At 45.4% G+C, this 14,696-nt stretch overlaps 2 protein-coding genes across 5 annotated transcripts in view; one reads left to right on the plus strand and one right to left on the minus strand.

Annotated features, from left to right (window-relative positions):
* RASL12 (RAS like family 12) overlaps positions 1-13,312 on the plus strand; it is a 28,542-nt gene extending 15,230 nt beyond the window's left edge. For all 4 annotated transcript variants that reach the window (XM_043920377.1, XM_043920379.1, XM_043920375.1 and 1 more), the window contains exon 5: positions 9,746-13,312. In XM_043920377.1, the coding sequence (XP_043776312.1) occupies positions 9,746-10,241 (496 nt within the window). In that variant the 3' untranslated portion in view covers positions 10,242-13,312. The remainder of the gene's footprint in view (positions 1-9,745) is intronic.
* SLC51B (solute carrier family 51 subunit beta) lies at positions 189-12,292 on the minus strand. The gene is made up of 5 exons (XM_043920382.1): positions 12,172-12,292; positions 9,665-9,917; positions 4,091-4,301; positions 2,934-3,024; positions 189-515 (listed from the first exon to the last, which is right to left on the minus strand). The coding sequence occupies exons 3-5, from the start codon at positions 4,185-4,187 to the stop codon at positions 311-313; spliced, it is 393 nt and encodes a 130-aa protein (XP_043776317.1). The 5' UTR covers positions 4,188-4,301; positions 9,665-9,917; positions 12,172-12,292; the 3' UTR covers positions 189-310.
* Positions 13,313-14,696: the final 1,384 nt, after the last annotated feature.

The raw sequence follows: 14,696 nt of genomic DNA on the forward strand, positions 1-14,696 counted from the left end.
CCAGGTTTCAGCCACATTCTACAGAGGGAGAAGCCGAGGTCAGAGGGAGGCTGGGAACTCCTCAAAACCACGTGAGGAGTCTCACCAGGCTTCCTGACCCACAGGCTGGCTCTGGATTTCACACTTTCACTCCAAGCCACTTATGTGTGGCCCACCGCCATTTGAACAAACTATGCAATTCCAACTGCCCACATCCAGAAGCATTTTAATAAAAAGGTTTTGTTCCTTTTTTTCAAAACCGGGTTTTAGTTTGATTGCAGTTCATTCACTCTGTCTGCTAACACTCTGGGGGCACTGCCCTGCACCCTGACTAGCTTTCAGATTCTTGTGGGTCTGGAAGACGGACCAGCGGCACATCCCTGCATTTTGCATCCATTTCTCCCGGGGCCAAAGTTGGCTTTTCAGAGAGCAAAGTCTCTGTTAGGACGGTCAGGTTGTTGTCATCTTTGTTTCCGCCCTCAGCCAAGTACAGGGCTTCTGGAGTTTGTTTTTCTGGTGGCAGCTTCTTCTGATTTCTGGGAAGAGAGAAAACACTATTGAATGTGGGTTCCCTGTGTTGGGGTACCAAGTAGTTGGAGCAGTGATTGGGGCTCCCAAGTGGGTTAGCAAGTTTGAGGGGGTAAATCCAGTGCAGAGTTCTGGGAACAGTCTGGGGAGAAAGCTGAGATGGTTTGATGGGTTTTTGGCAGAGAAACATCTTAGACTTGTCCATGCATCGTCTTACCAAACCCCCAGTGCCACCTGTGAACTCAGCTACTGTAGCTCCTCTTGTAAGTGACGTAATACGGCTCAGAGGGGCCTGAGAGCATGTGCCTGGGTCATGCATTTCTCTCCTGACTCCGAGTCCTGTGTTCTTTTCACCAAGCTACACTTTCATCCTGCTTAGTGTAGTCCTTATTACCCCATCCCCACCCTCACTCCACTCCATCCCTAGACAGACTGTAGCAGGAAATTCCTACTTAATCCTTCTGCCTCTAGGTGCTTATGTCTCATGCACATACCAGCCATGATTCCAGAGTCCTCAGCTCAAATACCTTCACTGGCTCCCCACTGCCCACTTCTGGAACCTGGCATCCAAGATCCAGCCTTCGTACCAGTAACTTACCCAAACGTCTTCCCTCTGAGGTGGTTCTATTCCAAGTCCCCACCCCTAGATCTCCTAGCAATAGTGGAGGGACCCTGCCAGGGTTTGAGCTGACTGCCCAGACAATCTGTTTGGGTCATAAGGGAACATCTGACTGTCTGCTGCTCCTGAGGACAGCTGCCTTGTCTCCGAGGTGACTTTGCTGAGGCAGATGCTTCCTGACAGGCTGAGAGAGGAAAAGTCACCTTCTCAGAGGCACTACCCCTCTGGGTCCTTCTAGCAGACTGATCTTGCTAAAACATAAACCTTTCATGTCCTTAGCAAAGCTCTTCTCTGGCTCCCCAGTGCTTATGAGCTAGAACCTGAAAACTCCTTCGGATGCTCTGCTGCCTCTTGACCTCCCTTTCCTCCCGCCCCCACCGTCCACACCACAGCCTCAGGGGCCCTCCTGCTCCTCCCTTGAGCTTGGGGCATGCTGTCCCTTGGTCAGCCCAGCCTCCCTCTCTTTTTTGCCCGCAAGGCCCTAGATCCCACCTCTATATATCCCACAGTGATCACCTGTCATTCTCAACTACAGTTGTCTCCCCACCAAACGGTCAGCTCCATGAGCGGGGCTGAGTCTATCTTGTCCAGCCCTGTGGTCCCCATTCTCGGCACAGAGCCTGGCGCAGAGCAATGCTCGGCTTATTCTGTGGAATGAATGATGACTGAGCTGTAGCGGTTCGTCACGACTAGTTACTGATGTGAACGAAGGGCACTGAGTTCTTTCTTTCTGGCTTTATAGCAGAACTATGAGGATGATTCACAGATGACATAAAATATAGCACAGGAAGAAGAGCTTGAAGGTTAGGCCAACTCTTCCATGGATCCTCAGTGACCTTATTCTGTACAGTGGGAGTAAGTAACTTGTGCCAGCCCCACCGTACCGGGCCGGTTTGATCAAGTGAGAGAAAGTGAAAGTGCCTTCAAAACCATGTGCAAACCACGATACAGATCTGAGGAGGGATTCTCAGTATTACTGTTTAAAAGTTACTGCTAGTTACTAGGATATAGTAATTATTGAATGAATGAATGGGAATGAGTGAACCAAGTATTTGTTGAATAACTTCCAGAATCTGACACTGTACCAGTTGCTTGGGGAAGCAAAGTTGAGTCAAATGTAGTTCCCGCCCTCAAGGAGCTTTCAAAAGTTAGTCCTGGACTCATCCAGAGAGTTTAACAAAATGCCAGTGCCCAGGTCCCCTCCCCCACAGACCCTCTGCATCAGAATCTCTAAGGTGAGGCACAGATACCTGTGTTTAACATTCTTACGCAGGTGATTTGTTTGTTCATCCAGGGTTAAGGAGAATTGTTGTTATAAAAATGTCAGAATTACCCAGGAGCCCAAATGATCTCAGGTCTCTATCCATGCCCTGCTTTTGGCCTTGGAGTAGCACAAGGTTTTCCCATTTAACCACATCCCTAATTCTACAAAAGCCCCCACTGAGCACTCCCCGCAATCCTAGGAGGAAAGAATCCATCACGGTTGCCATTTATAGAAGGAGAAGCCAGCCTGGAGGTACTGAGTGTCTTGCCCAGCTAGTGAGTGGCAGAATTGGTATCTGAACCCAGCCTGTATGACTCCAGAGCCAGTGATCCTGATTTCTGAGACACACCAGCCCCCGCCCTGCTTGCTGGCCAGGGAATGGTCTTCGAGGACAGCTGCTAGTTTTTCTGCAGCTTTGGGTTCTCAAACAAAACCCTGCAGGCTGCATTTTGCTGACCCAGAGGGTGGACAGCTGAGGTCTCTAGATGACCCCTCTCTAGATTTCCCCACCCTCCAGAGACCACCCCCAGACCAGCTCCTCACCTGTTTGCCTGGATGTTCCTTCCCAAGAGGATGAAGCTTATCATGACCACCAAGGCCGCCAGGACGAACATGGAACTATTCCAAGGAGTTGCTGGGGAGGGACACACAGGATGGAGCCTTGAGGACAGGCCGGGTGCCCCTCAGGCCCCTAACAAACCAACTCACAGCATCAGCTTCCCCCTGCTATGGGCCACATATTGTAGAGAGAGACTAACCAAGCTGAAGATGAGCCGGGGAACTCCTGGTCCAAAGTAGGGGACAGGGGGAGAAGAGATCTCTGCTCCAAGGAAGTTCTCATGTACCTGGGGGAGACAGCACTGCAGTGGGATAATAATAGTGGGGAAAGGAAGTGTGTAGTGAAGATAAACTTCACCATCTTCAGAGCTTTGCTAGGGGCTGGCCAAGTGCAGTACAAGGGAAAGAGGGAGGGAGGGAGGAAGGGAAGAAGGAAGCGAGGGAGGGAGGAAAGAAGTGAGGAAGGGAGGGAAGAAACGGTGGCAGTTAAATTAGATTTGACAAGCTGCCTGTAGATAATACATAAAGTAGCTAATCTGAGTTTGGATAATCAGGATCTGTCCATACTGTATCCAGATGAGGCAGCATCTAGCTTCAGAGCTTTTGCATCTACTGTTCCCTCTACCAGGAATGCCTTTCCCCCACATAATCTGCATGGCTAATTCTGTCACCTCCCGCAAGCCTTTATTTAAACATCAGCTTCTAAGCCAGTCCTTCCTTGACCACATTACATTCCCTGCACACTTCTTATTCCTTTCTTGGCTTAAATTTTCTCCTTATTACTCATTTCACCAGCATGCTATGCATTTTAGTCATTTGTTGCTTTTTCTCTTTCACTAGAAGGAATGCTCTATGAGGGCAGAGATTTTTGTGTGTTTTCACTTCTGTAACCCCCATGCTGAGAAGAGTCCCTGGTGCACAGAAGGAACTTAATAAGTATTTGTGAATGACAGCATGGATGAGTAAATGAGTGACCAGCCCTGAGGAAAGGAGGTGCAGTTTAGCCAGGCGCCTCTGGGTAGTGAGACCCTCAGCCTCAGTTCTTGCCCTGGAGGAAATGTGCAGCCTGCCATGGAGCAGGGGACCATGATGGGGGCTTCAGCCAGGAGAGCGCACCCCCACCACCCATCCCCACCACTTACCATCTTCTACTCGGAAAAACCAAAGCATTTCTTCCAGCAGCTCCTGAGGCACCTCGGTGATGGGTGGGGCTCTGGTTAGCTCCTCACTGTAGTTCATGCTCCTGCTCCTGGTTGGGATATGTTTCTGACAAGGAAGTTCTCAGACCCCTTCGCCCCCAGCTGCTCTCCTGGCCTACTAAGGTTATGACCCTTGGCAAAGGCCTGAAGACTCCTGGAAACGAAGAACGAAGAACGGAGCATGAATGGATATCCCACCCCAGCTTACTCTCCCCTCCCTGCCCGAACCCTGCCCCTCCCTGGGCCCAAAGTTACAAGACTGAAATAGCTGGAACTCCTGGAACAGGTGGGGCCTGAGCAGAGACCACAGAAGTGGGAGCCACTCAAATCTTTGTTAAAATTCCTTACACGTGGGGAGGAGCACTGACGCGGGTGTGGGGAGGATTAAGCCACTGACGGGCTGTGGGACCAACCCTTGCAGGGTCTCTCCAGTTCTCGCCTGCCCAGCATCCCCTCCAGCTTCTGCAGCCCACCCCACTCCTTCCCCAAGTTTCCTTAGCAGCAGATTTTCCTGTGCTGGCCAATCTCAGGTGCCTGTCTCCCCCACGTGACGAAGGCTGGGCCTATCAGTCTCTCTCCTGGATATCAACATGCCCAGGACCCAGAGTGGAGAATGGTGAAGTGCCAGACAAAGGTAGCTGCTGGTTAAATTTGGACCATTACAGTTTAATACAGTCCTAGAGGTCTTAGCAAGTGTTATAAGGAAAGAAAAGGAAGTATAAGACTTGATAAGAAAGAGTTAAAACTCATAATTTTCAGATGACAAGATCATCTATTAATACCTAGAAAAATAAACAATAGAACTAATAGACGCATTAACTGAAGTTCCTGTATACAAGCTCGAAATAGTATTTCTCCCATTATCAGTGAAACTGGAAAATTAAATAAAAATAAGATCATTCACAGTAGCATCCCAGCATCCCACAGTAGCGCAGTAGCAGCATCCCACAGTAGGACAGTAGCATGTGAAGAATTTTTTTGGGGGGGAGGTGCTGTGCTGCAGGGCATGTAGGATCTTAGTTACCCAAACAGAGATCAAACCTGTGCCCCCTGCAGTGGAAGCATGGAGTTCTTAACTCCTGGACCAGGGAAGTCCCCTGAAGAACATTTTTTAACTCTAGAACAAGATACTAATAATAAACGATCTGAATAAATAGAGGTTTATGTTTTCAGACAGGATAAACTTACTAAGATATCAGTTACCCCCAAATAAATCTATAAATTCAATGCAATCTCAGCCAAAATTCTAACTGGATGTTTTTTGAGGACCTTGATACACTTATTCTAGTACTTATATAGACAAAGTAAACTGCAGAGTCAGACAGGACTGAGCACATAAACATCAAAAAAAAGACTAAGAGGGGAGACTGGTCCCATCAGATATTGAGATGTATTATAATAAAAAAACGTGGTTTTGACATAAAACCAAGTCATTATACCAAGGCATGGGAACAGAGATTTCATACAGACCTATATTCATGTAGAAACTTGATATTTCTAAGGTAAGGATAGCTCTGCTGACCAGTAGGGAAAGGAGGAATTGTTTAGTAGATGGTGTCAGGAAAATTGGCTCACTCTATGGAGAAAAGGAAGACCAGTTGCACATCTAGGGGTTTCCCAGGTGGCTCGAATCCACCTGCCCATGCAGGAGATGCAGGTTCAATTCCTGGATTGGGAAGATCCCCTGGGGGTGTAAATGGCAACCCCTGCTAGTATTCTTGCCTGGGAAATCCATGGACAGAGGAGCTTGGCGGGCTACAGTCCATGGGGTCACAAAGAGTCGGACACAACTGAGTGCACATCATGCACATGCACATCTAACAAACAACATACACAAAAACAGACTCCAATGTTAGAGGCCTAAATGCATGAGGAAAAGTGCAAAGTTAATAGAAGTAGGGTAGCACTTCTTAAAACCATACAAGCTTAAATCATTGAATAACAACAGAAAACTGTTGAATTTGATTATATCAAAATAAGATGATCTGTTCAATGAAGAATACTATCAATACAGTAGTAAACACATTTCTGATTGGGATAAGATACTTGTGATGCTTAAAACCCAGAAGAAACTGATATCTAAAATGTACAAAGAATTCTAACAAATTAATAGGAAAAAGACTAGAATCCTAATAGATAATACAAACAGACAGTTTACAAAACAGGAATCTCAAAAGGCTAGCAAGCATATAAAAATATGCTTAAACTTTGGAAATCAGAAGAATGACAATTAAAATGAAAAGAAACACCACTTAACATCTCTTAGACTGGCGTACTTTGGAAGGTGGATAATGCCAGGTGTTGGTGTGGTTCTGGGGCTGTAGCCTTATGCACTGCCAGGGTGTGTAGACTGGAGCAGCCATCTAGAGAGCAATCAGTCAAAGCAAGTGTACATGTGACCCAGCAGTTCTACTCCTGAGCATATTCATATCCCAAAGAAAGTATCCCCAAGGATCATAAGGGAGCATGCAACACCATTTATGAAAATTCAAAATACACACATACAAAACAACAATACACATTTTTCAAAGACACATTTTAAAAAAGACACATTCAACACATTAATTATCTCTGGTGCGGGAGTGCGTGTGGGAGGGAGAGGGGAGGAAAAGGGAACAGAAATGGAGAGCAAAGTAAAGGGCTTTGAACAAACCAATCATGAAAACATGTCATAGGGCTAAGAGGACAAGGCAGAGAGAGGCCAGAGGCCATCTCAAAATCCCCCCTCTCTTGATGTCCAATCCAAAATAGCCTTTGCAGGCTCAGCCAGGAACATCCAAAAACAACTGGATGGCAAGCAGCCAAACAAAAAAACAAGGTACTAATAAAAAGACTGACGTCAGAGTTTTCTCCAACTCTAAATGCTCTGAGAAAACTGAACAAACATCTACAGATTTTGAAGGAAAATATTTTGATACAAATATAATACTGAGCCAAGTTTTTCATATATGAATCATCATTCATGTGCCAAGGGCTTCCTGGGTGGCTTGTTGGTAAAGAATCTGCCTGCAATGCAGGAGATGCAGATCTGATCCCTGAATTGGGAAGATCCCCTGGAGAAGGAAATGGCAACCCACTCCAGTATTCTTGTCTGGGAAATTCCATGGACCAAAGAGCCTAGCGGGCTACAGTCCATGGGTCACAAGAGTCGGACACAACTTAGCAACTAAACCATCACTACACTACTAACATGCCAAGACAGAGATGGAAGTCAGAGAAAAAGACTTTTTTTTAAAAAAAGAGTTTCAAGGACTCAGATGCCCACTACCTACTTACTCATTTGAAGGAGATATATATACTGAATAATGGGAAGACAAATTACAGGGATGGCTAATCGATGTGATCTTGTGTTCCAGCTCCAACTTGTCCAGAGCACTTATTAACGGTTGTGATCGTCTGTCTAGTCTCAGATGCAGGAATGCCTGGATTAATTAGTAATATTGGCCACAGACCCCTGTTGCATATGCAGAACACCCAGCCCCTCCCCCAACATACACCCACAGAGGAAAGAACATGGAGGTCAAGATGCCAACACCAACTCCCTCTAGGGAAGTGGGCTGGGGTCTAGATCCACGGGACATCCACTCTGAACACTTCTGTACTGTATACATTTCTCCTGAGTACATACTACCTTTGTGAAAACAATACATGTAACTATATTTTTAAATGTATATATTTTGTATGTATACTAAACACATATTTTGTGTATTTGTGTGTATTTTATTGTATGCATATATTAGCCAAAGAAAATGAAAACACCAATTCAAAAGATACATTCACTCCGATGTTCATAGTAGCATTATTTACAATAGCCAAGATATGGAAGCCACCTAAATGTCCATTGACAGAGAAATGGATAAAGATGTGGTACATCTGTACAACGGACTCAGTCATAAAAAAGGATGAAATATTGCCATTTGCAGCAACATGGATGGACGTGGAGGTATTAGGCTAAGTGAAATAAGTCAGACAAAGATAGACAAATACTATATGACATCACTTATACATGGAATCTAAAAAATAAAATAAACTAGTGAATATAACAGAAAAGAAACAGACTCACAGATATATAGAGAACAAACTAGTGGTTACCAGTGGGAAGAGGGAATGGGGAGGGACAAGAGAGGGGTAGGGGGTTCAGAGATACAGACGACTATGTATGAAATAAATAAGCCAGAAGGATATATTGTACAGCACAAGGAATACAGGCAATAGTCTATAAACTATAAACAGAGTATAACATTTACAAATTTTGAATAGCTATGTTATACACCTGAAGCATATAGTATTGTAAATCAACTGTACCTCAATAAAAAAGTATGTATCTATTGTACTTATACCTTTCCGGACAACAATTCCAATTTTGGATGTCTAATGAGTGGAACTAATCAACATGTCAGTTCTTCCCAATGTGACCTATAGATACAGGGCAGCCCAAATCAAAATCCCAGCAAGTTATTTTATGGATATTGACAAACTGAATTTCAAGTTTATGAGGAGATGCAAAAGGCCCAGGACACTCAGCACAGTATTGAAGGAGAAGAACAAAGTTGGAGGACTGATGCTACCCAACTTCCAGACTCACTTTAAAACTCCAGTAATCAAGACAGTGTGGTACTGGAACTAATCAGAAACGTGTACACATTTGCATGTGGACTGATGCCCACAGTGGAGTGTATGTTTTAAACATGCATAATATTGTTATAATAAAAATATACCAACAAATGAAACAAAATGATAAGATGGATACACGTTGGCCCTCTCTACGTTAATGTTACAGAAGCAAAGGATACATTCCCCTCAAAGCCCTTATCCAGTTTTCTTCTACAGAGAGCATAGTAGTAATATCTCTGAATTTTTAAAAAAGTATTAGCTACACATCATGATTTATTTGCATTTCACTTTTCTGTTATTGTCTTTTTCCTGCTTCAGGTTCCCATCCAGGATATCATATTGCATTTAGTTGACATGTTCTCTTAGGCCCCTCAAGAAGATTCCTGCTTTATTTATATTTTTATCTTTTCTTTTTTATTTTTCTTTTGAACTTTTAATTTTGTATTGGAGTATAGCTGATTAACAATGTTCTGACGGTTTCAGGTGAACAGAGAAGGAACTGAGCCATAGATATACATGTATCCACTCTCCCCAGAACTCCCCTCCCACCCAGGCTGCCACATAACATTGAGCAGAATTCCCTGTGGTCTACAGTAGGTCTTTATTGGTTATCCATTTAAATATAGCAGTGTGCACAGAATCCATCCCAAACTCCCTAGCCATCCCTCCCCCAGGCCTGTGAGTCTGTTTCTGTTTTGTAAGTAAGTTCATTTGTATCATTTCTTTTTAGATTTCACAGATAAGGGATGTCATAGGATATTTCTCCTTCTGTGTCTGACTTACTTCACTCAGTATGAGATTCCTGCCCTTTAATCAGAACTTAACTATCTGCCCTTGGACATGATTCCTGCCAAAGACCTGGCACCCGCCACCCCATCCCCACGGCAGGTTGAAGACACTCACCCTGGATCCCGGGTTCCGAGGACTTGTCTGGTCTGCTGGTGGGAGCAGCACTGATTTCTCTCTTCCTCCTCCTCCTTTCAGGGGACCCCGGCTGGTCTTTGCGCCTGAGCCTCCTGCAGAGCTGTCACTCGGGGGGCAGTGCGCCAGGGCCTGTGGCAGCCGGGCGCATCTGGGAGCTGTGCATTTAGCACACGCCCAGGCCCGGAGCCTCCTCTGTCGCTTCGGGGTGACTGACCTCTTGAATGAGTGGCCGCTGATGGCAAACAGGCTCCACCTGACTTTCACAGTCAGCAAGAACCAGGAGCCCAATACTTTCCTTCTTATCTGTTGGCCTCAACTAACAAGAAAACATCCAAACCCTCCTGCCAGCCCAGAGGAACAGGCTGGCCAGGACCCTCTGTCTGGAGCACCATCATTGCAGGGGGATGTGTGGTATGCCCACTCTGGGCCTCTATTTCCTTGGTTATCAATATTTAACCACGGAGCAGGGAGCCAAGGCTGGCCTTTTACAGCCTCTGCTTTCTCACAGAGAGGGTCATGGCCTCATGTGATATGCTCACAGGAAGCTATAAAATAAGACCTTTGGAGGGCTGGGGGTGGGGAGGCAAGGCGCATGAGGCTGTGTGGGTGACCCAGAGAGGAGGAAGCAGGTCGGGTTGAACAGCCCTGAGTAGCAAGGGCTTGGTGCGGAGGCAGGAGCAACGCGTTCCCCACCAGGCCAGACACATTCAATTCTGATCATCAGTGGGCTTTGCTACCCACCAGCCCCTTGCATCTCCAACAACCCTTGGAGCTGGCTTAGCAAGGAGTAGGGTTCCCATTTCCCAAATGACAAAAGAAGTTGAAAGAAGTCACATGGCAGGTGCAAGCTCCTCTATGAGTTAATGCTGGCCAACAGTCTGGATGAAAGAGAAAAGGAGGTGCAGTGGGGACCTAGGGCCTGAACGGAACTCCAGCTCCTCCTCATTCCATCACTCATTCATTCAATGAATATTACTCAAACACCTACTGTGGACACAGGTAAGCCAGACAGGCAAGGTCTCTAGTCTCCTGAAGCTCATACTCTAGGGGACAGACAGTCCACAAAAAAAGTAAGTAAAACATAAATAATTTCAACTAGTGACAATTTCTGTGGATAATTTCAACAGCAAAATGATACAAAATGATACAGATATGGGGGGGCTATGATTACTGTATTACTTTACTAAAAACTGAATGATGAAGAATTAACTATGCAAAAACCTGGGGCAGCAGGTGCAAAGGTGCTGAAGAAATAATGAGGTTCATGAGTCTGAGAAACACACAACAAAAGGCAAGGCAGCTGAAGCATGGTGAAGATGGGAGGTGGCATGGAACAGTTGGAGGGCAGACAGAAGCAGATCATGCCCCAAAACAGGATAAGGAGTATGGATGTAGAGAGAAATCACTGGAGGTGACATCATTGGACTGACATTTATCCAGGATCAGTTGGCCTGCTGGGTGGACAGTGGTTTGTCAGGGAGCAAGAGAGGAGATGGGAGCCTGTTGCATTCATCCAGGCAAGAGACAGTAGTGGTTTGGACCAGGTTAATGCAGTGGAGATCGTGAGAAGTGCTCAGATTCAGGATGTATTTTGGAGAAAAAGGCAGCTCATAGATTTCGAGAAAAGGACCTCAATTCTAACTTTCTTAAGCACAAAAAAAATTTAAAAGGAATTCATTAGCTCGTATAATTGGGAAGAGCAGAGTGGAGCCAACCTTAGGGGTAATTGAAATCAGGAGCCTGAAGATCCTTCGCTCTTTCTCTCTCTAGGTCTCTCCCAGTTCTCTCTGGATATCAGGCTCTTTCCTACAGGCTGGCCACCTCCTGGCAGCTGGACCAGACTGTGGGAAATCCAGGCTCACACCCTCATAGCCGGAGGGGGAAGGAGTCTCTTTTCTCAACTCCAGTTTGACAATTCCTGGGACAGGACCCTAATTATCCAGATAATCTGGGTCACAAACCCACATTTTGGATCAGTTATTGTGGTCAAGGGTGAAGTGCTATGAATGCTGGCTCAAATCTCACGCCCATCGAGTAGCCAAGAGAGAAAGGCTGTGAGCTGGACAGGCATGCCAGTGTGGGTCCCTAAAGTGACTCTGGACCACAGTCGTCTGAATCTGCCCTGGCGGAGTGTCACTGGGATTGTGTCCCAGTGGTTCAAGAGGTGCCTGCCCCAGCCAAGGTTTTCCACTCTCCTGCCTGTGTCTCTCTTCTTCCTCCTCTCGTTCAGTTCTTTCTGCTATAACTTATCCAATAACTATTATTCAGGTCTGCTCTGCGCCAGGATTTTTGCTACTGGTGAACAATCACAGGCATTGTCCCTGGCCTCATCGAGACTGCAGTCCTGTGGTCACACCAGGGATCATGCAGTTGACTGCTGTGTGATAAGTGCCATGAAGGAAACGTACACACAGAGATGTGAGTTCATTACCAAGCCCTCCCTTCCGCATAGCGTCAAATGTCGCCTCTGGACAAATTAATCTTACCTTGAACTCTCCTGACCTCTGCAGCCCCTAGTCTCCCTGCCTGGAAGACGGCAGGTTATTCCTGGAAGACGGCAATTAGTGGTGGAAGGCAGTGGAAAGGGCTTTGAACTTTCCCCTGCTACCCTATCTGCCACCTCATGCTCTGTCTAGTCTCAGCTTAAACATTATCTTGTCAGGGAAGCTTTCCATATCAGTTAAGAATTGTGATTGGCTCCGGGTAACAAAGACCCAATTTCAATGGTTTAAATACACAAGGGCTTATTTTTTCATATGGAATTTGAGAGGTAGCCAGTTACTAATTTAACTGCTCAAAAGCTCAAGGAAATCAGTGCTTAGATTTCTGAGATTTCCCTCAAGGCTGATGCAGCCCTTGCTATGATGTTCAAGTTCCGAGGAGAAAAAGAAAAAGGGAAAAAAGACAATAAAAAAATGTGGCTATCAAGTATCATGGACAAATAACCCGACAGAGAGTAAATCCAGACAACGCAGAGAATTACAGACGATGATGGCATTCCCATAGCAGGTTAACCAGGGAACTTTATTGCCAGGGGAACCTCACGGGTCATGCCCAGTGGGATTTGATAACTGCCATGGACCAGGATGGCTGCACAGACTGTAACAGAGCCTTCTAACTGTCTCTAGAACACATTTTTACCTTCTTCCTTTTCATAAAAGAGCCCTCTGAATTTTAGAGTCATATGGCCCACCCAGCTAGAGACCACATTTCCTAGATCCCTTGCAGTTTGGGGTGCTCCTTTGATTTGGTTTTGCATAAGAGATGAGAGACAGTATAGTGTAGTACTTTTGAATTACTCTTTTTCTTTTTTTGCAACTTATATAAACCTTCTAATTGGTGTGTAACCTATACACAGAAAGGTAAACAAATATTAAGCTGCGGCTTAGTGGGTTTTCATGTGTGAACATACCTACATGTGGGAACTTACATCCTCCAGATCAGAATATCGTCAGAAGCTAGAAGCCTTCTTGTGTCCACTTCTGGTTCCTGACCCCACCCCCTCGAAGGCAACCACTATCTTGACTTTTAATAGCATATGTTAGCTTGCCTGTTTTTATGTTTTCCATAAATGGAATCTATCAATATGTAATCTTTTGTGTCTGGCTTCTTTTGCTTAACATTATATTGTGGTATTCATCCATGTTGTGTGTAGTTGTGGTTCATTTATTCTTATTTTCAGAATATTCCATTGTATGACTATGTGGCTAACCTCTGGATTTTGTTTTTATAAGAGAAATTTCAACCCATCCACTTCCTTTCTCTGTCTGGAACATGAACATGATGGTGGAAAGAACATCTAAAGGCAAGAGTCATTAAATTACAACCCATGGGCCAAGTCTAACCTGCTTTTGTAAATACAGTTTCATTGGAACATGGCCATTCCCATTTGCTTATGTAATGCCCATGGCTGCTTTTGGGCTTCCCAGGTGGCTCAGTGGTAAAGAATCCACCTGCAATGCAGGAGACTTATGTTCGATCTGTGGGTCGGGAAGATCCCCTGGAGAAGGAAAGGGCAACCCACTCCAGTATTCTTGCCTGGAAAATCCCATGGACAGAGGAGGAGCCTGATGGGCTACAGTCCATGTGGTCGCCAAAGAGTTGGACACGACGAAGTGACTAAACAACAACAGGGATGCTTTTGCATTACATTAGGAGAATTGGGCAGTTGTGACAAAGATTGCACAACCTGCAAAGCCTAAAATATTTACTATTCGGATCTTTACAGGAAATGTCTGTGGACCCAGACAGCAAGTTAGAAGGACCCGGGTCCTTGGATGACCTCATGGAAAAGGGCAGCCCACCTGCCCTGGATCCGTTGTCCACCTCTGGAGTGTTATGTGTGAGAGAGGCATGCTTTGGCATGATTTGAGGCACTGTGTTTGAGATCTCTTTGTTACAGAATCTTAGTCTATACTGTAACTAACACATATGTTATTTATGCTCAGTAACTGCTTAATTAGTGAATGCAGTGGCATCAGAAGAACTTAGTATTAGTCCAGTTCATTTTTACTATGACCAGTCATACGTCCTTGGACCTTGGACTTCTTTTTCTTATCACACCATATAAACTTCAAAGAGGAGTAAAAAGGAAAGGTATTTTAGACATTATTACCATGACAAAACCTAGGCCCTTTAAACTGAGGAGGTTTTTTACCTGGGGCTAACCAGTTAGCTTTTCTGCTTAATAAATAAACAGGTAAAACCCAATATGAAGAGGGGAACCCTTTGCCCAAGAACGAGGGTAGTGAAGGTAGGGCAAGGCCGACTGAGCTGTCCAGGGTCCTGATCCCTTAGTTCAGGGCACTTCAATATGCACCCAGGATTAAAGTGCCAGGTAGGGTCCTCCCCTGATCTCCAGGGACTTAGGGGTGACCTTCTTTCTGCTTCTCAACCTCCTTCCTCCCCACATAAAGATGTGATGCTTGCCAAGGCTGACAGCCATCAAAGGCTTCAAGGTGGTGGAGACTGCTCTATATTTTCAGATCAGACTGTTCTGTTCTTTGGGGTG

This window comes from Cervus elaphus, chromosome 12, assembly GCF_910594005.1.
Source record: "Cervus elaphus chromosome 12, mCerEla1.1, whole genome shotgun sequence".
Taxonomy (NCBI): domain Eukaryota; kingdom Metazoa; phylum Chordata; class Mammalia; order Artiodactyla; family Cervidae; genus Cervus; species Cervus elaphus.

Excerpts from the sequence above, each read along its gene's own strand:
- SLC51B (XM_043920382.1), bottom strand. The coding sequence starts at position 4,187 with ATGAACTACAGTGAGGAGCTAACCAGAGCCCCACCCATCACCGAGGTG. Across the intron at positions 3,025-4,090 it reads GTTTTTCCGAGTAGAAGATG|CAACTCCTTGGAATAGTTCC; the intron begins GTAAGTGGTGGG and ends GTCCCTCCCCAG. Across the intron at positions 516-2,933 it reads AGGAACATCCAGGCAAACAG|AAATCAGAAGAAGCTGCCAC; the intron begins GTGAGGAGCTGG and ends CTCTCTTCCCAG.